This window comes from Nematolebias whitei, chromosome 15, assembly GCF_014905685.2.
Source record: "Nematolebias whitei isolate Nwh7 chromosome 15, NemWhi1, whole genome shotgun sequence".
Taxonomy (NCBI): Eukaryota; Metazoa; Chordata; class Actinopteri; order Cyprinodontiformes; family Rivulidae; genus Nematolebias; species Nematolebias whitei.
The window spans coordinates 6,749,376-6,774,319 of record NC_056512.1 but is presented as its reverse complement, the minus strand read 5'-3'; the positions used below and the strand labels follow the sequence as shown (position 1 = coordinate 6,774,319).

Below are 24,944 nucleotides of genomic sequence, written 5' to 3'. Positions count from 1 at the left end.
GATCAGCAGCAACATGAAACAGATCAGCAGTAACATGAAACAGATCAGCAGCAACATGAAACAGATCAGCAGTAACATGAAACAGATCAGCAGCAACATGAAACAGATCAGCAGCAACATGACTATCCTGGTTAGATATTCATAACACTGCACAAACTCTAGTTCATGTTGCTGTTTGACGTATTGTTTTGATTGTTTACTGCTATTAGTGCTTAGTGTATTATTAGTAGATGTTTTTAGTTGATATTTTTCTTAATTCATATCTTAGATCTTATTACTGTTTTTATTTTACATTTTGTTGTCTGTAACTGGGACCCTGTGTACATAACTTCATCCCAATTCAGTATTTATTCAACATTTTTTATTACTTTAAAAATAAAATAAATCAAGTCCTTATCGGCACAAATAAAGTGATGTGGAACATGTTGCATCTGTTCTTACCGAGCACAGAAGGCTGCAGCGTTGTGCTGCTCTGTGAGGTGCAGCTGGGCTGTGATGGAGCTCTGTCAGGTGTAGACTCCTCTGATGGAGCAGGAGCAGAAGCCGGGAGGCTTGGAGGGTTTAATGTGGAGTTTAGAGATGAACCGTCACGCGCTGAAATACGTTCTGGATAAAATACAATGAGAAACGGGAACGGAGGACAGTTAGCGTTTATGCAAATTAGCTTAGCATCGTAGCACCGATGTTGTCCTATTATGGCGTCAGCCTCTTTTGTTAGTTAAAAATATGTTTAGAACCGATGGGATGAGTAACTAAAATATGTTTAAAGTTAGAAAACACTCACCATCTTCTATAAACGATTCAAGTAGAGCAGTGGCCGTGTCCAAACCACCCTTCAATTGCTCCATCTAGCTCGCTTTGACTTTTTTCGTGGGCCACCAAGCACAACAACACCTGCACTTCTGCATTTGACCACGGCTTTGATATTATTGTTTTTTTATAGCTTCAAAATACTAAAAGATACGCTCCTTGAGTTATCGCCAATGGCAGGCGGTAGAGAAAAATGGCGCATCGGGTTGTTTGGAAAGACTCCACAGACCAATCAGTGACCGACAGTTTCTGACGTCACGGCTCGGCTCGCTTGGACCCCTTGAAAAGCCGGGCCAGAATTTAGGGAGGTGAGCCGGTCCAAGGAACAGTGGAAAAGACCTCAAACACGCATCAAGCCGGAAATATCCGACCCGCGCCGTGACCGTGGAAAAGGGGTATTAGTGGCTTGAGTATTCTCCTATTAATCAAATGGAATGAATTTGTTCATGAAGAAAGAGAAACTGCGCCGACGGAACTAATGTTTCATAGGAAAAGTGTGTGGGGGGTCCAAATAAACGTTTTTTTAATGTGGGGGGGACATGCATTCATTACATCTAGGCTTGATTACTGCAATTCACTCCTGTTTGGTATCAGTCAGACCTCCATTGCACGACTACAACTGGTCCAGAATGCAGCAGCCCGATTTTTAACCAGTACAGGCAAAAGAGAGCACATTACACCAGTCTTGGCCTCACTGCACTGGTTACCGGTTCACTTTCGAATCCAGTTCAAAATACTCCTGTATGTCTACAAATCACTGAACAGTTTCGCCCCCCCCCCCCCAATCTCTCTGATCTGCTGCAACCGTATGTCCCACCACGTTCTCTGAGGTCAGTGGACCAGTTGCTCCTCACAGTTCCAGGAACTCGTCTTAAGCGCAGAGGTGACAGGGCCTTCTCTGTAGCAGGACCAAGACTCTGGAACAAGTTACCTCTGCTTGTCAGACAGGCACCCTCCCTCTCGGCTTTCAAGTCCCGTTTAAAAACCCACTACTATTCAGTAGCTTTCAACACCAGATGATCTGTGTTTTGAACCTGTATGCTCCACACTGGTTAGTCGTCATTATCTGCATCATTTTTATGTCTATATTTTTGACATTTCTTCATTTGGTATTTTGCTTTGTGTGTTGTCTGTTGTTCTGTCTGTACGTCACTTTGGTTGGCCTTGTCGCTGTTTTAAGTGCTCTATAAATAAAATGGTATGGTATGGTATGGTATGTCCCCTTCACATATGGTAAAGTGACTGTACTTATATAGCACCTTTCTATCTTATTTCAAGATACTCTAAGTGCTAAAGATAATTGAACAAATCATTCTAAAGAGACTAATCAGTGCTTTTAGATCACATTCATACACCGATGGGACACACATCAGAGGCAATGAGGGGTTCAGTGTTTTGCCCAGGGACACTTCAGCATGTGACTGCTGGTGGATTCAAACCCCCAACTCTCGCATTGGAGGACGACTGCTCTAACCACTCAGCCACAGCCGACCACATATAATGGTTGCGACGCCTATGGCACACCGCATGATAAACCTGAATATTTCAGTGACCACGCTGACACGGTCTGTCCCTTGTCTGACTTTGTATTTCTGTCTTCCCCTTTCTCTGCTTATTGTGTTAATTTCGTTCCGCTTGTGTCCTTCTGTTCCTTGTGTATTTTGACTCTGTGTTTCATGTCAGTTTCCACTCACTCCTCAGTCTGCCTCTCCAGTCTCCCAGTCTTTATCATTCACACCTGTCCCTCATCAGCTACTTGCCCAGGTGCTCTCATTACTCACTTTTCCTCTGCCTTATTTAAAGCTCTTCTCTCCTCCACTCTGCGTCCAGTCATTGTTCTGTTATGCACGGACGACTCAGTCCTCCTCTGTTCCTGTTTGTCCAATTATCCTCCCGTATCTGTACCCGTCCTGTTTTTGCCTGCCTGATCCTACTTGTGTTTTTTGTTGCCATGCCAGCCTTTTTGTTTTGTTGTTTAAAATAAATTATTTTTATTTTAAACTCCTGCCTCGCTTGCCTGCCTGCCAATGGGTCTAAAGACTGAGGATTGTGTAACACGCACATTCCTCATTTTGTCCATAACTTTCAGTACGAAAACTGTGCACTCTTTAATACCTACAGGAGTGCAAATGTATGACAGCAGTCTGGGGCTGCGATGCAGATACTGAAGGGCAGCGCTGATTTGTAGCCTTTAGCTTTTGTTAGAGATTTTTCAGTTGAGAGTTATGAACGTTTTTATTGAGATTTATAACGTGGTTGAGATGGCTGAGAACCTCCTGCCTCAAGAACCTGCTGTCTACTAAAACATTCTCTTCCACCTGAAGGCTGACTCACTGATGGCCATGGATCATGTCTGTGGGGCTGACATCTCGTTTATTTTTAAGATTAGGCTTAAGTCTTTCCTTTTTGATAAATCCTATAGTTAGGGTTGGATGGGGTTTCCTGAGCTATCCCTTAGTTCTGCTCTATTGGGATAGACTGCTGGAGGACAGACAAACTGACCACATTTCTTCACTCTGCTGCTGTCTTTACTTTGCTCTACCTGTTTTGTATTTGTAACTACTTTTTATCCTTAACGTGTGTTGGCTTTCTTATTCAAATTCAAATTCAAAAATACTTTATTAATCCCAAAGGGAAATTATTTGTTGTTGTAACTCGTTATTCTCATTTCATTAAGAGATGTTATAGATATTGATGGCTGTAGGCAGGAAGGATCTCTTGTAAAGGTCCATCCCACAGTGGATCCTAAGAAACTGGCTGCAGATGCCGTCCGATCCGCCCACCCAGACTTGGCTGGCCTCTTGGTTCCACCAGGCTGTAGGACCGCCCGAAAGCCATGCAGAACTCCTCCCAGAGCGATGGCCACTTCTCCCAGCAGTCTGCCGACCTCCTCGTCACTGCGGACAGCCAACTGTAGGTGCCGAGGGACGATCCTGTCCTTCTGCTGTCATGAGCCGTGTTTCCTGCTAGTTCCAGGATCTCAGTGGTCAGGCACTCGAGCACAGCTGGCAGGTAGATGAGAATGCATCTACAGAACATCCTTTCAACTCATTTGAGATGTGGGGCTGTAGTTGAGATGTTATTTGAGCTTTTGAGATGTTAATCAGCTGCTGTTGGTTGTAGAAAACTGCCTTGTTGCTATGGTTACGCATAATAACAAATGTCCAAAACTAAAAAAGTTTCAGTAAAAATCCTTCCAGCTGCACAGCATCCGATACCAGAGGAAACAACCATCCAAAAAACGTGATTTACATCCAGAAAAAGAGGAATTAAAGTTTCCAAAAGCAAAATCTCAAAATGAATGCAACAGAGCTGCTCCAACATGCAGCCACCTTGAGCGGCACAATTCTAGAACACTATCTAGAACAGATGACTTCTGTTGTGACTGGGAGCTTTATAAATAAACTGAATTGAAGAGTTCATGAAATAGTTTGGTAAAAACAGACAAACAGGCAAAAACTTTCTCACTCCATCTTTGCTTTTCAGCAGTGAGAGATAAACGGGATCTATTTAATGAACAGGAGTTTACCTGGTAGATATAACCATTGTCTGTGACGGACTGTTGGCGAGGAGTAAGACTCAGGGGAACTACGGCCATCTTTAAGATCTCCTCACAACCTGCACAACCAAGAGAAGGACAAAAAAAAGCATCTCAAGTTAATGAAAGCAACTTTCTCCTTTAGTACAATAAATCAGAGTTATGGTTTCAGGTTAATTTTCATTGGATCAAAAAAAAACTGATGTCTTGTCAAGTGTGACAAAAATGATCCTAACAAGCGTACACCAATGTCACCCATTGATCAAGGATGTGAATAGTGATTGAAGTTTTCGACATGATTGTGTAGTTATTGTCAATTTAGTGTTTGTGGTGCAAGACATTAAGGAGTTACATTGTTTATAAGGGACAGAGGAATTTTTAATTCAATTCAACCTTTATTTAAACAGATAAGTTACACTGAGCCTCAAAGACTTACAGTATTTACAAGTGAGACCCGTTTGGGCAGACAATAAAAAGTGGTGAAAAATGACACATAGGGTTTGGAGTCAAAAAATTTCCTAAAAATTTCCTAACACGCTCTTAATCTTTGGTTGAAGATTAACAGCATGATAATGAAAAAAATCCCGCACATTAGCACATAATGACGCCAACATTACGTGCGCGGGGGTGGGGGGGAGGGGCAGCGATGGTGAGCAGTCAGAGACAACACACAGAGGCACTGCAGAGTTCAGATAAAATCACTCGGTTCAAATAATTCCCTCTGGAGATATTTGTACACACTCAGGGGGTGCCAAGGACAGCCAAGGACAAATCCAAAGAGTCCTGAAATGATGACAGAATGTTTATTCAGCTGGGCCCCTCTGAAAAGGCCATGGAAATTCCTCAGTAGGAGGGGAGGGAGGGGGTTAGAGCATCAGGTTTACAAAAACTTTCAGGCGAGTTGAGATAAGATGGCCTGTCAAGGCCAGTCAGGGAGCTGAGTTCAGATAAACACAATTGTTTTGCAGAAAGGCAGAACTTTAATGACATCTACCTTGAGTGTGTCGGTCCACTCGGTTCTGAAACGTTCAAATTAAATGGCCACACCAATGGACCATGTCTGAGAATATTCCCCGAGATCTGATCCATCCTAACAAAAGCATTTGAGTCTGGGAGCTCGAGGCATGAACCAAACCATCGTAAGGCAGGCAGACTGACCAGGTCCAAATTTGCTGCCAATGACTTCTTTGATTGTTGATAACCCAGGAACCAGCCGAATCCAAAAAGCAAGAACCAGTTATCATAAATCCAATTATATATGCGTCCTGAAAATCCATAGATGACAGTAGAGATAGACACATCATCGACTTGGAAGACTTGATGTGATATCCAGCTGCGTACGTGCAAACAGGGCAAATCGACTCGCCTGAAGCCTGTCTTCTCTTCAAAGAAATATTGTCAATTGTGTTGAGGGACCAACTGACCAAATCCATAAATTATGATTCGGAAGATTTGTAGAAGAGAGGCTCTAAAGCAGTTTCACAGACAGGACAGAGCAAAAGCAAAGCGGAGAGGGAGGAGAAGACATCTGCCCTTGACAAGAGCAAGTGTTGAATTAATGTTATTTATCTTTGTCCGAGGTGGCTCAGAGTGATAGATCCTGTTGAGTGGAGGTGTCATGATCATGTCCTCTGTCCCCTGCCTCGCTCACAGTCCTTCATGTCATGTTTTCTGCTCCTGTCATCTAACCACGCCCACTCAGTGATCATGCCCAACACCTGTTACCTGTAGGGCTGTATACTGAACTGAGGTTTTTTTATTCAATTCAATTCAATTCAATTCAAAAATGTTTTATTAATCCCAAAGGGAAATTATTATTTGTTGCAACTCATTATCCTCATTTCATTAAGAGATGTTATAGATGCTGATGGCTATAGGCAGGAAGGATCTCTTGTAAAGGTCCATCCCACAGTGGATCCTAAGAAACTGGCTGCAGATGCCGTTCGATTCGTCCACCCAGACTCTGTTGGCCTCTCGGTTCCCCCGGGCTGTAGGACCGCCCGAATGACAAGCAGAACTCCTCCCAGCAGTCTGCCGAGCTCTTTGTCGCTGCGGACAGCCAACTGTAGGTGCTGAGGGACAATCCTGTCCTTCCGCTGTCATGAGCCGTGTTTCCTGTTAGTTCCAGGATCTCAGTGGTCAGGCACTCGAGCACAGCTGGCAGGTAGATGAGAATGCGTCCACAGAACATCCTTTTCAACTCATTTGAGATTTGGGGCTGTAGTTGAGATATTATTTGAGCTTTTGAGATGTTAATCAGCTGCTGTTGGTTGTAGAAAACTGCCTTGTCGCCATGGTTACACATCATAACAAATGTCCAAAACTAAAAAAGTTTCAGTAAAAATCCTTCCAGCTGCACAGCATCGGATACCAGAGGAAACAATCATCCAAAAAATGTGATTTACATCCAGAAAAATAGGAATTAAAGTTTCCAAAAGCAAAATCTCAGAATGAAAGTAACAGAGCTGCTCCAAGATGTAGCCACCTTGAGCGGCGCAATTCTAGAACAATATGGCGGAACAACAATACAATACAATATAACAATAATAATAATATTATATTAACTATGATTATTATATTGTTATTATTATTATTATTATTATAACAATATTTTACGATACGGTGTATGGATTGAAACATGACTCTTCTTTCGGTGTCAAGTTTCGGTGATTGGTTGTAACATGACAGGTGGTTTCAGAACGCAGGCAGGTAAAACACAGACATATTTCAAACAGACATACGTGTTTACACTCAGAGCTGTATAGAGCTGCTGTATAACCATATGTCTATGGCGCTGATTATGCCCACAGATGGGGTTCACGTGTGCAGTGCATGTGTCGTCGAACGGCTTCAATTTATGAGCGGAAAGTTGCTCCATGTTTGTCTGCAAGGAGAGAGGATAGCAGCCTCCCCTCCTCTCAGCGTTAAAGTCAGCCTGTGAGTGTTAGAGCCTGAACAGCCTGATTCAACATCTCCACAACCGGACTCTGCTTCGCACCGAGGAAGGAGTTGTGTCTGGGATTTCAGTTGGTAAGTTTACGTTTGTTAATGTTAATACGTGCTTCGTAGTGAAATAGACTAGGATCCATGTAATGCTAACTTTAAGATATTAGTGTGTAGCTTTATTTTATGGCTATCTACGTAGCTAGCTAAATCAAAAGCTACCTAAAGATTGACAGTAACAGATGAAGCTTAGCTTGTAAAAATGTGCTCATCCATCTGGTCAGCTGGTTAAACAGTTCACCTAATGTTCACTGTTTATGTTAATGTTCTCCTCACAGGAGGCTCTGACCCTGATGTGAGGAGGACAGACAAAAGAAAAGTGAGATGGGAGCCACAGGACAGTCACAAACTTTGTTAAATGGTAATGGTAAATGGACTGTACTTATATAGCGCCTTTCTATCTTATTTCAAGATACTCAAAGCGCTTTACACTACAATCTGTGTCTCATTTACACGTTCATACAGCACTCTACTAGATCTCTACAAAGCTAATTGAACAAATCATTCTAAAGAGACTAATCAGTGCTTTATCACATTCATACACTGATGGGACACACATCAGAGGCAGTGAGGGGTTCCGTGTCTTGCCCAGGGACACTTCAGCATGTGACTGCTGGTGGATTCGAACCCCCAACTCTCGCATTGGAGGACGACTGCTCTAACTACTCAGCCACAGCCGCCCCCAAAACTTGTTAAAGTCTGCTGCCTTTGTCTACAGTGGTGGAGCTGGTAAGCATGGTCAGCTGTAAAGGATATTGCTGACTAGTTAAGCCTTTATCTCTCAGCCTAGATAACATTTTTTGAGCAATAATAACACAACCATGTTATTGTTGATGTTTTGTGTTCTAATGTCAATTAGGGAAATGATAAGAGCCCTAAACCCCAGAGAACCACAGAGAAGATTCAGGAAGAGGCACAGAAGTGCAGAAGTCTGCCATCAACCCTAACCTCAGTGAATTCAGTGACCAGCTGGTGGAATGTGAGGGACACTATTCTATTTGTCAGTGCTATCAAACTGACAACCAGGTATCTGTGTGTGCAACAAGCATCATCCACACCCTCAGAGTGAACATTTTCTACTGCTGGAGACACCATCAGCCAGGAGTGGGCTTGTTTGTGTCCAGAGAAAGAAGACATGTTTCTGAAGAAAAACTGTTCAGTGAAAAGGTCGTCAGTGTGTAGAAGTGAGCATTAGACACTGAAGTGTCACTGGTTTGAAACTGTTCTTTTGACTTGAAAATTATTTATTTATTTTTATGTAAGAAAACTGCTTGGAATATAAAAATACCAAAGTTAAAAAATAAAACTCAAGATTTGTACTGTAATGTGTAACCTAATTTTATTCTTGTTAGAATTGATGTTAATCATAAAATTGGCACCGAAAAAAGAACCGTCCAGGAACCGACACCGAAGTGAAGGTACAGACACACATTTTTTTTTAGAGAGGTACCCAGCCCCAGTTACCTGCCCTATTTAAGACCCATGATCACTCATTCTGAGCCAGATTATCATACCTTTCATGGTCTCTGATATCCAACCATCTTGTTTTCATGCCTGACATCTTGTCTTTTGGATCTCGACCTCACTCCATGTCATTAGGATTTACTGTTCTACCTGCTTCTCACCTGATTGTGTCTGCCAATCTGACCCTGGTTTCGACTATTTCTTCTGCCTACGGATTTCTGGATTATGGTTTGACCCTTTGAACTTGTTATTGGAACTCTGACTCCCTGTGTATGACCCCTGCTTCGCCTTTTGGACCACAACCCCGGATTGCCCTGCAGTTCACAGCATTACAGGCCTCCCTCTGCAGCTGCCTTCCCACTAGTAACAGTGATATCATCTCTTCAAGCTCCAACAGGTGGCTCTTACCCCACTTGCCTGAGAAGACGTGTTCCTGCAACTGATTTCGGACTCCCACCTGAAGCTGCAAAACAATAAATTTGTTTTTGTTTTTACACTCTTGTTGTCTGGCTGAAAAAAATCTGGCCTTGGCCACCATAGTTTACCGGTAATCTTCAGCCACCTCAAGTATTTGAAAAAATATTAATTTAAGCGAGAAAATAGATTTAAAAAAAGCATAGTTTTCTCAAATGATAGAGGTAGTTGGTGTACATTTAAATATGGCAGTGGCCATCTTGGATTTTGACTTTGCTACCCAGTTTTCTCTTCAATTCAATTCAGTTTATTTATATAGCTCCAAGTCACAACAGAAGTCGTCTCATGGCACTGAACAGAAACATTCATATATAAAACAAGTTAACAGAAACATTCATATTTAAAAATAATAAGTTAACATTATTTATCTGAGGAGCAGACTGCTTTGAGTTTAACTCCATCACAGAACTCTCATCTTGAGCAAGCATGAAGGAAGGCAACAGTGGAAAGGAAAAACTCCCTCATGAGGAAGAAATCTTTAGCAGAACCAGGCTCAGGACAAGCGTCCATCTGCTTCGACCAGCACAAGAAAACCTATGCTGTGCAGTTGCGAACTGGCCACAAGGTTATCTCCCATTTTATAATAAACTGTCAGAACCGAGCACAGCCGTCTGTAAAGTGCAGCCGCCTGATGCGTGCAAAGTGGGGGACGAAATCCAGTCAAAACAGAGCTGTGTCACGTGATTTGTCACGTGATGTGCATCCAGCCAATCAGCGTCTTATGGAGTTTCAGCAGAGCTGAGTTCAAAGAAGCTACGTAGCTACAAGCAACCGTGACTTGTAGCTCTTTTCCAAGCTTTGTTACCCCATATTTCATCGCATACTGAGGAATAATATTTGGCGTTGTGGATTTACCACAGAAGTTTACGGTCGTATGACGTCAAACAAAGGTGGTAAGTAAGCTAATCCCACAACTTGTAGCCATTTGTATCATGCTAAGTGTTAGAAAACAGTACAGTGCTTGGTGTGAATCTGGATGGTCAAAGAAAAAGCTTACAAACAGTTGTGAGACCAGTTATGTTGTGTAGTCTGGAGACAGTGGCATTGACAAAAAGACAAGAGAAAGAACTGGAAGTGGCAGAAATGATGATGTTGAGGTTATTAGGAGTGACGAGGATGGATAAGATTAGGAATGAACTCATTAGAGGTAAAGCACAGGTTGAACAACTGAGAGATAAAGTTAGGGAGGACACACTGAGATGTTTTGGACATGTCCAGAGGAGGAACAGTGGTTTGGACACGTACAGAGGAGGGACAGTGGTTTGGACATGTCCAGAAGAGGGACAGTGGTTTGGACACGTCCAGAAGAGGGACAGTGGTTTGGACACGTCCAGATGAGGGACAGTGGTTTGGACACGTCCAGTAGAAGGACAGTGGTTTGGACAGTGGTTTGGACATGTCCAGAGGAGGGACAGTGGGCATAAGGATGAAGGAGAAATGCAGCTGCCAGGAAAAAGGCAAAGAGGAGATATATGGATGCAGTTAGAGAGGACATGGAGGTAGTTGGAGTGAGGACAGAGGACGCAGAGGACAGAGAGAGATGGGGGAGGATGACTCGCTGTGGAGACCCTGAAGAGGAAAAAACTGAAATAAGAAGTTTAATAGGTTGTGTAATGTAAAATTTATTCTTACATAATGAATTTCACTGAGTTTGTGGCCTGTGCTGATCTGCAGCATGAAAACATCTACTGCAGTAACTGTTTTAAGTTGTTAGTAGCTTAGATTTTTAGCTTAGATCTTCTTTGCCTTAAATTTTGGTCAATAAGAAATAAATGCCTCACTAAACAATAGTGCAATAAACAATAAATAATAATAACAATAAACACCGTGATCGTCTCTACCTCCACATTTCAGCTATCTTTGTTTGTTAGTTTGTCCGAGGTTAGCTCACCCAAGGTTACATTTCCTGGTGGGTGGAACGATCTTACCGTTCACATAAAATATTTGATAATGTTCTTATAGAAACAATTCCTGAATGTTGTTCATACTGTTAATGCTACATGTTTGTTTCTTCACCCTACAACTGGGTAAGGTTACAATAGACCTAGCCCATTAATGGAGTTTTAATTAGGTATTTTAAGTTACTAATAGACACGATGGATGATGATCATATTGCTTTATGCTAGGCCATTGGTAAGAAGAAGTTCTATTTCGTATAGGCTTTGCCCTTTAAGGCTGTCGCTGATGGGTTTATCCTGATATGCGAAGCATTGCACTGAAAAATTTAGTCCACACCCACCTGCTGTGTGGGCCCCACCCGGTCCGTATAAACTACGTTAAGAGCGGGAAATCGGCTCCCATTTTTTCTTCAGCAAGCTAATAGCACTGTCAGAAGAACAAATAAGGAAAGTTGTGTAGATGACCAACCTTTGTTAAGAATGCTTGGCCCGGCACGTCGACCTCCGGTCGTCCCGGTGAGCTCTCCTCCTCGAGGAGAAGCTGACGAGCAGTCTTGTTTCAAGGTAAACGCCGAGGAGTATTTCTCTGTGACAGGTTGCTACACGCTGGACAACGCCATCTTGTAATTTTCCTCTTATCGCCGACCCTCGGAGCGAATCGGATGGTTCCTCCGGGACAGGCGGCGCTCAGCTGCAGCCCCCCGCTGCTCATTCCCTCCTGGAGAGCGTAGTGTCGGTGGAGGGGGGCTGAGTGAATGCTCACCTCATCCCACCTCGTTTCGCATCGGCGATCACACCGCTCCCGGCGGACGGCGCCCTCTGGGGTTGCCCGGCGTAATTCAGGAGCCGCTGGCATGAAGGGACCCTTTTTTTTACGTCCCACGCCTTTCCCGCCAGTTCGGATGATCTGGCGGGAAGGTTTTTTCTAGGTTCCATTCCGGCTCACCGTCCTGATCCATCTGGCCTCGTTTTCCCAACAGGACGTCCTACGGGCGAGGCCACAGCCGACTTTCCTGGTAGATTGGGGGGCCGGTCTCCACAGTCCGCACCCATCTCCAGAGCAGGGGTTCACCGAGCGGAAATTCCCTCAGTGCCCCCTGGAGCCGGGCCTGACGGAGGCTTCATCGGAACAAGATGTCCAGGTGGACCAGCATCCCGTGCCTCTGGTTAGCGTAACCCAGACGGTGACACCGCTCTCCAACTGAGCTCACCAGCATGCGTTCCAGACGGCCGCAGCGAACAACACGTTACGCTGTTGGCGTACACGTTCAGAGGCGAGAAGAGACGGTGGGCCCTCTGACCTTCGGTTAGCTACGCTCTCGTAGCGGCTGTTCGCTAACGGCGCTGTCGGCCCCTGCAGTACGCTCTGTCTGCAGGGCAGCTGACGTCATCCCCAACCGGTGCGCCTCTTTTGCTGTCTGCCGCCCCGCATCACAGCTGGAGAACGAGGTCCCAGAGGTTCTCTTGGTTCATCACTCCACCTTCCTCTCAGGAGAGCTGCAGAAGGTTTTTGTTGGAGGGCCTTTCATCAGCGAGGGATCATTTCAAGATGCTCCACGGCTGCACAACGCCTCCCCAGCTCTGCTATGACAGCCCCTCCCGTCAGACGTCCTCGGCATCCGGAAGTTCAATTTTTCCTGGACTCCGCCAACAGGGGGCCCTCTAGGACAACAAACAGAGCTCAGGGGAAGATAACCAGGTGTCGGTTTGCTGGATGTGTGTTGATGACACGATGTGGAATAAACATCATTTTATGAAGAAGTGTCTTTTAGCCAGGCTGTCAGCACGGATGATCTGACAGCGGCCCCATCACACACACTCATCACAAATGAGCCTGTTAAGGTTGTTTCATTCACTGCCAGCGGTGCCAACACGCGCTCCCGCGGCACGAGCAGCCTTCACCTATAAGGCGCTGCGTTATGAAAGCGCGCATGCAGCTCTCAGCGCCCGCCGTTCACGTCAACGTTACCGTGAGACCGTGGTACAAGCCCAGTAACGTATCTCGCTCTCGGCGGGAGTGACACGCGTTTTCATCGCAGTGGTGTCAAACGCGCGCTCCCGCGGCGTCAACAGTTTCACAAGCCTCACAGCGGCTCCGCTCTTTCATCCTCGAAGAAGGTTTTCTGAATTTATACTGCAGCTCATGGAATCACTCAAAAGCTCACGTGATTTGCAACCAAGAATGAACGTGTTCGGCAGAACGAGCCCAGTGGTAACCTCGCCCCACCATGCCGTGCGCTGCTTCCTGACCGCACCAGCGTCAAACGCGCGCTCCCGTGGCAACCCTCGCTTAAGGCGTCGCATGAATGAGGGCGCGCACACACGACTCTTCAGGGCACGTTGGCACATACATGCACCCGCTCCCCGAGTGTTTACACGGAGCAGCTGCACTCAACTTGAGCACAACACAGATGAGCTGCGTCCCGCAGCATCAGCAAACGCACAACGATTTGCATGCTCGGGGGCGCGCGTTTTTTCTTTCTCCTTCAGCGCGCACCAGCTCACATCAGCATGCATGTGAGTTCACAGCATAAACGCGTGCTCGCTTGATAACTTTATAAACGAGTGGCAATGAGCGTGCGCTCCAGACGGATAGGCGAACCGTTTTCATCCGGGGATTCACGCTGCAGTACAGCTCAAACCCCGGTACAGAGGAACTCTAATGACGTTTTCTGTCATTTCTAGAACAGATCTCGTCCCCTCTCGCAGAAGCTCAGGAAATTCTGATTAAAATGTAATTTCCAGAGTCTCAGAAGGAGAGGAAAACACGGTTCCTCTCTCGTCACTCCCTGGTCCCAACGAACCGGAAAGATGAGATTTATTTTAGATTTGTCAATTTTTAATTGTGAGAAACAACATTCCATTAATGGGTAGGGTACATCTCCTGTATTCTGAACAGGGGACGGATATGATGTCCAAAGACGGTCCTTTACGGCACGGGGACCTGGGACCTTCCACCCAGAGCTATGGCTCAGACGCGGCAGAAATCCTGCAAGCGGCTGTGGACCTGTTGCAACACGAGAGAACGCTCGATGTCAACTATAATTATCATGGAGCCACGGGACGATCCACCACTAGGGGTGGACGTGTCTGCTCACAGCCTGTGGTCGTAATGCTTCTTCACCTCACTCTCTCCCTCTGATATCATGGTTTTCTGAACCGAGCTCAGGAGGAGGGACTGACAGCTCCTCTGTCCCAAGTGCGTGAACGCATCATGGTTCCCAGTCTTACGACACTTGTTATCGGGGCGCTCGTGGAACCTGCAGTGGAGGGAGGACGCTCTCTTCCAGGCAGGAGGAGCGATCAGGAGTTAATCAGAATAGGCCAGCGCCTGTGGTCTGGCCACTGTGCGAATCCTTTTGAGAGGATGGATCTCTCTCAAGATGTAGTGCGTACAATTCAGGATTCACGTGCTGCAACCACCACAGTGCTGTTCACATCAAGTGGTCAGTTTTTCATCGCTGCTGTACAGAGAAATGTGTAGAGGCCATTTCATGTTCACTAGGTAGTGTGCCGTCCTTTCTGCAGCAGCTGATGGACAGAGATCTGGCGTTCAGCTCGTGTAAAATGTTCACTGCGGCCATCTCTTCCTGTCATGAAATTTTCGAGACAGAACAGTTTTAATCATCTGCTGATGAAACGTTTTGTAAAAGGTGTACAGAGAAGGTGTAGAGGCCACTTCATGTCCACTGGACGACATGCTGTCCTTTTCTGCAGCAGTTGATGGACAGAAATGCGGCGTCCAGCACGATTATCGTATGCTGCAGCCATGTTTTCTTCTTGTCTCAACGTTGTCGGAGACAGAACAACCTTTAATCATCCTCTGACAGAGCATTTTGACTCAGATTGAAATAGCAGCTGTGGACCTGTTTGCGACACGAGAAAACGCTCAGTGTCAAATATGGTTTTCTCTGAGCCAGCGAGACGAACCACCGATGGGGGTGGATGCGTTTGCCCACAGCCCATGGCCCAAAATGCTTCTGTACGCTTTTTCCTCCACCTCCTCTGATTTTACGGTTCCTGATCCGAGTTCAGGAGGAGGGATTAACAGCTCTCCTGGTGGCCACCGAACGCGTGAGCGCACCATGGTTCCCAGTCCTGCAACGCCTGCTGTCGGGGCACCTGTGGAAACTGCCGTGGAGGGAGGACGCTCTCCTCCAGGCAGGAGGAGCAATCAGGAGTTACCCAGAAATAGGCCAGCACCTGTGGTCTGGCCGCTGAACGGATCCGCTTAGAGAGGATGGGTCTCCCACAGGATGTAGTGTGCACAATTCAGGTTTCACGTGCTGCATCTACCACAGCGCTGTACACATCAAAGTGGACAGCTTTTTAGCGCTGGTGTACAGAGAAGGGTGTAGAGGCCTCCTCATGTCCACTAGGTGGCATGATGTCCTTTCTACAACAGCTGATGGACAGAAATTTGGCGTCCAGCACGATTAAAACGTATGCTGCAGCCATCTCTTCCTGCCACGAAGGGTTCGGAGACAGAACAGTTTTTATTCATCCGCTGATGAAGCGTTTTCTAAAATGTGTACAGAGACGCAGGCCTGTTTCACGCCCACTTGTTCCACAGTGGGATTTAACGCTGGTCCTGCAGGCTCTGATCAAAGCTCCATTTGAGCCTCTGGATCAGGTTCCACTTAAATTCTTGTCTCTTAAAACAGCCCTGCTGCTGGCTTTAACATCCGCTAAGAGAGTGAGTGATTTATCTGCCTTCTCTGTCGCTCCATCATGTCTTAGAATTCAGGCTGACGGCAGCTCAGCTGATTTAAGACCAAACCCAGCTTTTATGCCTAAAAACATCACGAGCTCTTTTAAATCAAGAGTGATATCGTTGGAGGGGTTTTTCTCTCTCCCCCCCCACAGATCAGAAGAAGTAGCGTCTTTTCATCTTCTCTGTCCGGTGCGAGCGTTGACGTGTTACATAGCGTGCACAGCTGCAATGCGTCAAACTCAACATTTGTTTGTGCATTATAGAGATGCATCTGCAGGTCACCCGTTATCCACCCAGCGCTTGTCATACTGGCTGTGTGAGGCCATTTCTGAAGCCTACAGAACATCAGATTTAGAGCCTCCTGTCAACCTCAGAGCACACACGACCAGGGGTATTGCATCTTCGACTACCTTGCATAATGGTATGACAATGCAGGACATTTTGCACTGCGGCCGCGTGGTCAACACCCTGCTCATTCATTCGCTTTTATCTACGTGATGTGACGGCTCGTTCCATGACACATTCTGTCCTTAGTGTTTACAGAATGAATATTGTTGTTTCATGGAACTCCGTTTTACTCACATCTGTCTGCATGCATTACAGTGTGAGATGTTGTTATCAATCTCAAGTTATGATTGTTATTTTGGTTCTATTGTCACTAATCAGTTCAAGGCTATTGTTACCAATCAGTTAATTTGATTAATAATCAGCTCTCCTGTTATTATTAATCTGTTCATACTGTTAAGCCGTAAACCGGTTGGTTCATGGCTCTTTTCAGCATTTTTCCCTCCCCGTTGAAGTTTTCCGGGGCGTTCATGCATTCAGAACGCATAGTTACACAACATGCGTCTGTGCATGGCACACATAATTACGCAATGCATAATTACGCACATGGGGAGCTGAGTGACAAGACTTTTTTTTGGGCAAGCTTCTGCTTCATACGGTGTTCGAATGGACCCAGTGAGGCGAGGACCACATCTGCTTCGCCCTTAACCCATCAGCGACAGCCTTAAAGGGCGAAGCCTATACAAAATAGAACGTTGGTTACGTACTGTAACCCCAGATTCTGAGTATAGGCGTAACCCTTTAAGCGTCGGACCTCACTGGCTCCTAAATAGCTTTAGAAAAAGCTATTTTGGGAGCCGATTTCCCGCTCTTAATGTAATTTATACGGATCGGGTGGGGCCCACACAGCAGGTGGGCGTGGACTAAATTTTTCAGTGCAATGCTTCGCATATCGGGATAAACCCATCAGCGACAGCCTTAAAGGGCTATGCCTATACTCATAGAATCTGGGGTTACAGTACGTAACCAACGTTTTCATTCAACCTTTATTTCGACAGGTAAATCCCATTGAGCCTCTAGGACTCATTTACAAGAGAGACCTGATTTCAACAAAGAATGATGACAACAATGCATAACAGCGACAACAATAGACAGGTATAAAAAGTCATACAGATTTTTTTTTTTTTTTAAACAAATAGGATGGCTAAAAAAAGAAAAGTAACAAAAAAAACAGCTAGATTCTAAGGCGAATGTAGAAAACTAAAAACAGGAAAATGTCTGTATTGGTCCTTGTCAGGAGTCCAACAGATTCTTAAAGCCACTTAGAGAGGTCAAGGTCGAGAGCTTCAGATCTTTTTGTAAGATATTCCAGGAAACTGGAGCGGAGTAGGCCCTTTTGCCTAGTTCAGTCCTCATTGAGGGAACACTGCAGGTAATAATGTCCTGAGAGCGCACGCTGTAGCTGCACTCACTCAGAAACATGTAGGAGGAGATGTATGAAGGCAGCAGACCAAGAAGTGATTTAAAGATGAAAATGTACCAGTGAGAGAGTCTGCATGAAGTTAATGATGACCAGTTAACCAGTGAATACAGGGTTATGAATCTATGTAAGTTATGAATCAAGCTTTATGCGAAGGCTTTTGCACAAACTCCCAGTTTTCTTTAGTCAACTTTTGTTGTTGCAGCTTTAGTGACTTGATATATATATTATATATTTTTACATTATGTTCTAGAACTGCGTTGCTCGGGATGGCTGCATGTTGGAGCAGCTCTGTTACTTTAATTCTGAGATTTTGCTTATGGAAACTTTCATTCCTATTTTTCTGGATGTAAATGGCATTTTTTGTGATGATTGTTTCCTCTGGTATCGGATGCTGTGCAGCAGGAAGGATTTTTACTGAAACTTTTTTAGTTTTGGACATTTGTTATGATGCGTAACCATAACAACAAGGTGTTCTTTTTACAACCAGGAGCAGCTGATCAACACCTCAAAAATCTCAAATATCTCATCTACAGCCCCGATTCTCAAATGAGTTGAAAAAGAGGTGCCGTAGATGCATTCCCATCTCCTTGCCGGCTGTGCTCGAGTGCCTGATCACTGAGATCCTGGAGACGCCAGGAAACATGGCTTGTGACAGCAGAAGGACAGGATCGTCCCCTGCACCTGCAGCTGGCTGGCTGTTCGCAGCGATGAGGTGCTCAGCAGGCTGCTGGAAGGAGTGGCCTCCGCTCAGGTTCTTGAGATGGCTCTGAGACGAGTTCAGCCCAGCATTCAGGCGGTCCTGCAGCCAGGAGGAACTGAGAAGCCAGCCGAGTCTGGGTGGACAGTATCTGATGCCAGTTTCTTCAGATCCGCTGTGGAACGGACCTTTATAAGAGATCCTTTCTGCCTACAGCAATCAGCATCTGTAACAGCTCTTAATTAAACGAGGATAACGAGCTACAACAACATTTAATTTCCCTTTGGGATTAATAAAGTATTTTTGAATTAAATTTAATTGAATATTCACATATAACATTAAGGCTGATTAAGTGAAATATGAATTTCAGTTTTTTGACAAGCGTGAAGTTCAACTCAACTGACAACATTACTCTTGTGTCCCACAAAACTCTAAAATGATGTATTAATTAGCTATTTTTATATTTGTGTCTCAGGGTGTTGGAGTCAAACTAAACTCAAATGGTTTTGATGCAACGCCACAAAATGTAAAGACTAATGTACAAAACATTTGTATTTAGTTTACGTTAATATTAACTGTATTTTGTTTAAGTGATTATTATTATCATTTCATAATGGCTAGTGAATTTATTTCCCCCTAAAACTTAACTTAGGCTACACTGTGTTTCTTAGACTGTAACTAGGATACGTGAGAGAAGCAGAGCGTGCTCTATTCACACAAGGAGAGCTGTTGGTCAGGCTACTTCTTGTTGTGCCATTAACTCTAAAATAGTTACTGTATTGAATCAAGTGTAACTTGTGTAGGTAGGTTTTTTTTTGTTTTTTTTTCCGGTAAGATGGCGCCTGTGTACATGGCTTGCAATCCACCTCAGCTGATGGTGTTCGTATTTTTGGTGTTTTTTTCATTTCTCATCTGTGACATCAACGCTCTGCTGGTGTATGACCGAAAACAACTTTTGGATCTTCGACCTTGTGGCACCAATGTCGCTTATTTTGATCATTATGAGCGTAACTCTGGACCCCCCCCTGTCCCCCCGCTGCTGGCGGACGTGCCTGCTTACCTGCAGCGGGGCGCGCACCTGCCTCCCCGGAGACGTCGCTCCAGACGCCGTGGAAAACGCGCTGGCCGGCTGGTGAAACTGAAAGCCCAGCTGGCTGCCTCTGAATCATCCTCTCCAGCTGATGGTGAGCGTTTCCACCTCTGCTCCTGGCGCTGTACAGATCCTGTGGCGCGCTGTCTGGTCCCGCTGTCGGGGTCCCATCATCACACTGGGCCCGTGCGCGGCTGGGTTTCCTGCCGGAGGCGCGCGTCTAACTCTGCAAATCTGAGGCCGCTGGACTGGACACTGCAATCATCTCCTCCTGTGGTGGATTCTACGAGGATGGCCCTGATAAATGCCAGATCACTGGCTAATAAAACTTTTATTTTGAACGACTTTTTCTGCTGCAACCAACTGGACTTTCTTTTCATCACTGAGACTTGGATCTGCCCTGGTGAGTTCAGTGTTTTTCTGGAATTACTGCCTCTGGATTGTTCTTTTTTCAATGCTCCAAGGACAACTGGTCGTGGTGGAGGATTATTGGCTGTTTTTAAGAAACATTTGCACTGCAGACAGCTCCATGGTTCAGTTAATTATTCAAGTTTTGAACTGCTCTGTTGTGAGCTGGGCCGCTCCAACCCAGTTCTGTGTGCTATTTTTTACAGACCCCCCGGATACCATAAACAGTTTTTAAATGAACTATCTGACTTTCTAACTGGTATTCTGCTCCAATATGATCGGGTTGTGATTTTAGGTGACTTTAATATCCACGTGTGCTGCCCAGATAAACCATTAGCTCAGGACTTTCTAGACCTCATCCAGTCCTTGAACTTTGTTCAGAGTGTTCTTGGTCCGACTCACCAGCAGGGCCACACTCTAGACTTAGTCTTAACACATGGTTTGTCTGTTTCTGATTTAGAAATTGGTGACACTGTTTGTTCTGACCACAAACCGGTTTTATTCAACACCTCATTGATTTGTGAACCTGCACCTCCCCCCACACCCAAGCCCTGTAGGATTTTTAACCCTTCCACCGCCAAACTCTTCTCTTCCATCTTTGCTGGTAATTCTGTTTCAGACTCTGAACTCTCTGCGGGTCTTACTACAAAGGAGTTGCTTTCTCAGCATCAGGAGGCGTGTGTACAGATCCTGGACTCAGTCGCCCCGTTAAAGCTCAGGAATCGAAAACGCATGCCCCACCCTTGGGTAAATGAGACCACAAGAGAGGCAAGACGCTTGTGCAGAAGAGCTGAACGTCGATGGAAAAAAGATAAACTTCAGGTGTCTTTTGAGATGTTAAAAACATGTTGGAAAGCCTATCAGACCACCGTTAAACAGGAGAAAAACAAATATTTCTCAAACATTATCAACTTAAACAGTCACAACCCCCGCGTTCTTTTCAGCACCATTAACACCATTCTAAACGTGCCTCAGTCTGCCACCATTGAGGCCTCTGTCGACACCATTTAATAAGTTTGTCAGGCATTTTGCTGAAAAGGTGGAGTCGATCAGGTCATCAATTCCACACTCCACAGCCGACCCTTCAGTTCTTGTCCCCTGCTCAGCAGTCTTCAGTCACTTTGATCCCATCTCACTCTCATTTTTAAATGAGGTCGTTGATCACATGAAGCCCTCAGGCTCCCCTGCTGATCCCATCCCTGCTGCATTTTTTAAACAGGTTCTACCGTCAACTGGACCCTCTGTTCTTGCCATTATTAACAGCAGTTTGGCTACAGGTGTGGTCCCCGATGTTTTAAAACATGCAGTGGTAACTCCATTAATTAAAAAACCCGGACTCGACCCTGCAGCTTGTTCTAACTTCAGGCCAATCTCAAAACTTCCATTTATTTCTAAAATCTTGGAGAAAATAGTTTTTAGTCAACTAACCAAGTTTTTGAATGTAAATGGAATTTTTGAGATTTTTCAGTCAGGATTTAAACAACTGCACAGCACCGAGACAGCTTTAGTAAGGGTCTGTAATGACATTCTGCTAGCGAATGACTCTGGTCAGTCTGTGATCCTGGTACTCCTCGACCTTACCGCTGCATTTGACACTGTTGATCACAGCATCCTTATGTCACGGCTAGAACACTGGGTTGGGATTACAGGGGTGGCGCTAGAATGGTTCCGTTCTTATCTGGGTGACAGGAGTTTTTGTGTTAACTTTGGCAATCATTTATCTGCTTCTGTCCCTCTTTCCTGTGGGGTCCCACAAGGCTCCATTCTTGGACCCCTTCTGTTCTCATTGTATCTGCTCCCCTTGGGGTCAATCCTGAGGAAACATGGTATTTCGTTTCACTGTTACGCCGATGATTCTCAGATCTATCTGCCTTTAAAACCAAACAGTTCCTGCTCTATCCACCCTTTGCTAAAATGTCTTGATGATATCAAGACTTGGATGGCTGCAAACTTCTTGAGCTTTAATGATCAGAAGACTGAGGTCATTGTGTTTAACCCAAGCTCTGCCACTGTCACTGATCCTGTAAACCTGCACTCCCTTCAGCCACATCTAAAGCAGTCGGTTACCAATCTCGGGGTAGTGTTAGACTCGGACTTTAAGTTTAATAAACAGATCAACTCTGTTCTACAAAAGAGCTTCTTTCAGCTAAGGCAGATAGCAAAGCTAAAGTCCGTTCTGTCCAGATTCGACCTTGAAAAACTAGTCCATGCATTTAGTACAACCCGGCTGGACTACTGTAACTCACTTTATGTTGGGGTTAGTCAGGCTTCACTCTCACGTCTCCAGCTCGTACAAAATGCTGCAGCTCGGCTTTTAACAGGAACTCACAGGTTTGAGCACATTACTCCGGTTCTATCCTCTCTTCACTGGCTTCCTGTACATGTCAGAGTGGATTTTAAAATTCTCCTGCTGACATTCAAGTGCATTAACGGCCTTGCACCATCATACCTCTTCTTCCTTATACTCCTTCTCGGGCTTTGAGATCATCAGACCAGCTGCTTTTGGCCGTACCAAAAACCAGGCTGAAGCTCAGAGGAGATCGAGCGTTCTCAGTCGTGGGCCCTAAACTCTGGAACAATCTGCCCATCAACATTCGACAGGCCACCTCAGTCTCTGCCTTTAAATCTCTCCTAAAAACACATCTATACTCACTGACATTTAACACAGGGTGATCAGCTTTAGATCTGGTTTTTCATTGATGCTGATTCTGTTTATGCTTTTGTTATTATTCCTATTTAACACAAGGTCATCAGATCTGATTTAGTATTTCATTGTTTCAGACTGAGTTTATGCTTTTTGTTATTATTTCCTTGACTTTTGACACAACGTGATCTGATTTAGTATTTCATTGTTTCTAATTGTTTTTGGTTTTATATTTTTATTCCATGTGCTGTAAATATATCTTGCTACTTTTTATCTGATGATGTGATATTTTTGTTAAGCACTTTGGTAACAGTTTCTGTTTTAAATGTGCTCTATAAATAAATCTGACTTGACTTGACTAAAACTAGATATTAAACAACCGTTAAAATACACCAGAATGCAAGAAATGGCATCTACTTTATTAAAAAATTTCTGGGGGAGGACCCCCAGACACCCTCTACGTGTTTCCCCCACATTACAAATATGCTTCTGACAGTAATGACCACTGTGTTGCTAACCATCTTCCAGAGCAGGACCCTCACCCAGACCACAACTGGACCCTCACCCAGACCAAAGCAGGACTCTCACATACAACATACTACACATCACATGAACAACAAGATTATTGTCTTTTTCATTTGAAGTGGTTCAAATCACTTCTATTAATAGTAAACTAATGAAAATTGTTACTGTAATTTGATTCTTTTAACAAGTCATTTAACTTGCTATTATCCCAGATTATGAACAAGTGTGATACTGGTGTGTGACCACAGCGTGCACATCTGATGTTGCTCACAGTGATCCTCAGTGAGCTTGCATGTTTGCCCAGACGCATGAAAAATTAGAGGGAACATTGGACTAGGAACAGATACACAATGGCAGGTCAAGAATCACATGCTAAGATAGAAATAGTATCAAATGAAAACTAATCACTTTTAACAATTAATTTAAGGAAATGAGGTCAATTTGTCCTCTAGTAGTCTAAGCTTAAGGCAGCATAACAAGCTAACCCTAACTATAGGATTTATCAAAAAGGAAAGTCTTAAGCCCATTCTTAAAACTGGACAATGTATCAGCTTCACGGACAAAAACTGGAAGTTGGTTCCACAAGAGAAGAGTCTGATAACTGAAAGATCTTCCGTCTGATAACTGAAAGATCTTCCTCCCATTCTGCTTTTGGAAACTCTAGGAACCACGAGTAAACCAGCAGTCTGAGAGCGAAGTGCTCCGTTAGGAAAATATGGAACAACAAGTTCCATATTCCAGTCAGCCATCAGGTGAAAAGGAGGAACCCAGACCCAGACCAGTGGTCATTCCATATGTTGAGGGAGTATCAGAGAAACTGAGACGTTTATTTTCTAAACATAACATCCCAGTGGCTTTTAAACCCCAAAATACATTACGGCAAAGACTGGTTCATCCCAAAGATCCAGTCCCCCAACACAAACAGAGTAATGTTGTGTATGTTGTTCAGTGTCAGGAGGGCTGTGATCAGTCTTACATCGGGGAAACTAAACAGCCACTGGCCAAAAGGATGGCCCAGCACAGAAGATCAACATCATCAGGCCAGGATTCTGAGGTCTACACTCATCTCCAGGCCAGCGGTCACTCTTTCAGGGATGAAGATGTTCACATCCTGGATAGAGAAGAACGATGGTTTGAGAGAGGAGTAAAGGAGGCCATCTTTGTGAAAAGAAATCATCCATCATAAAACAGGGGTGGAGGCCTCCGTGTTCAACTGTCCCCCTCTTACAATGCTGTGATTGCTAGTATCACTCAGCCCTCTGTGAACAGTAAACAGCCATCAGTGTGCTAATGATCCATTGTTAGGCTGATGGTCCTTCTTGATCATGTGAGCAGCTGGTTTTGGTTGTCAGCAGTAAAACTGGTTGATCCACTCTGAGAAGGTGCTATTTAAGAGACTGAGCTGAATACAGCACCTCAGACTGAGGAAGTCTTTCGGATGAAAGACGAAACGTTTCTACATTTTTTTGTCGTTTTACTTTTTTTTTTTTTTTTTGAATGTCCAGAGGACCAGATTTAACTTTTTCAGATTTTTCTACCTGGATTATTGAGCATGCATCAGGATGGAACAAGATCTCGAATATAAGATGGAGCTAATGGAGTTTTCAAAAGGAGCCTTTCTTACACCTACATGTAGCCACACATCAAACTGGAAGTCTTTACTTAATTTCTTTTCAAGTTATCGTGGTCACAACATGCATGGATGGACAGACAGATGGGGGGCATTTCCAACTCCCCGTCTTCGCTCCGCAGTAGGAGACAAAAAGAGACTTTTTTACAGCCTGGTGAAGATGAAACTTGAGAACTATTGTACTTTTTCATGTCCTCAGAGCAGCTGCCATAGTCCACAACTGCACAGAACTTTTGTTTAAGATCAAAACCACAGAGCCATTTTTTGAATTTCCATACATG

The 24,944-nt window shown here is 44.6% G+C and overlaps 1 protein-coding gene across 1 annotated transcript in view; it reads right to left on the bottom strand.

Annotated features, from left to right (window-relative positions):
- The window catches only part of rab11fip4a (RAB11 family interacting protein 4 (class II) a), a 190,036-nt gene that overhangs the window by 110,730 nt on the left and 54,362 nt on the right, over positions 1-24,944 (bottom strand). The window contains exon 3 of the mRNA XM_037688793.1: positions 4,340-4,428. Within this exon, the coding sequence (XP_037544721.1) occupies positions 4,340-4,428 (89 nt within the window). The remainder of the gene's footprint in view (positions 1-4,339; positions 4,429-24,944) is intronic.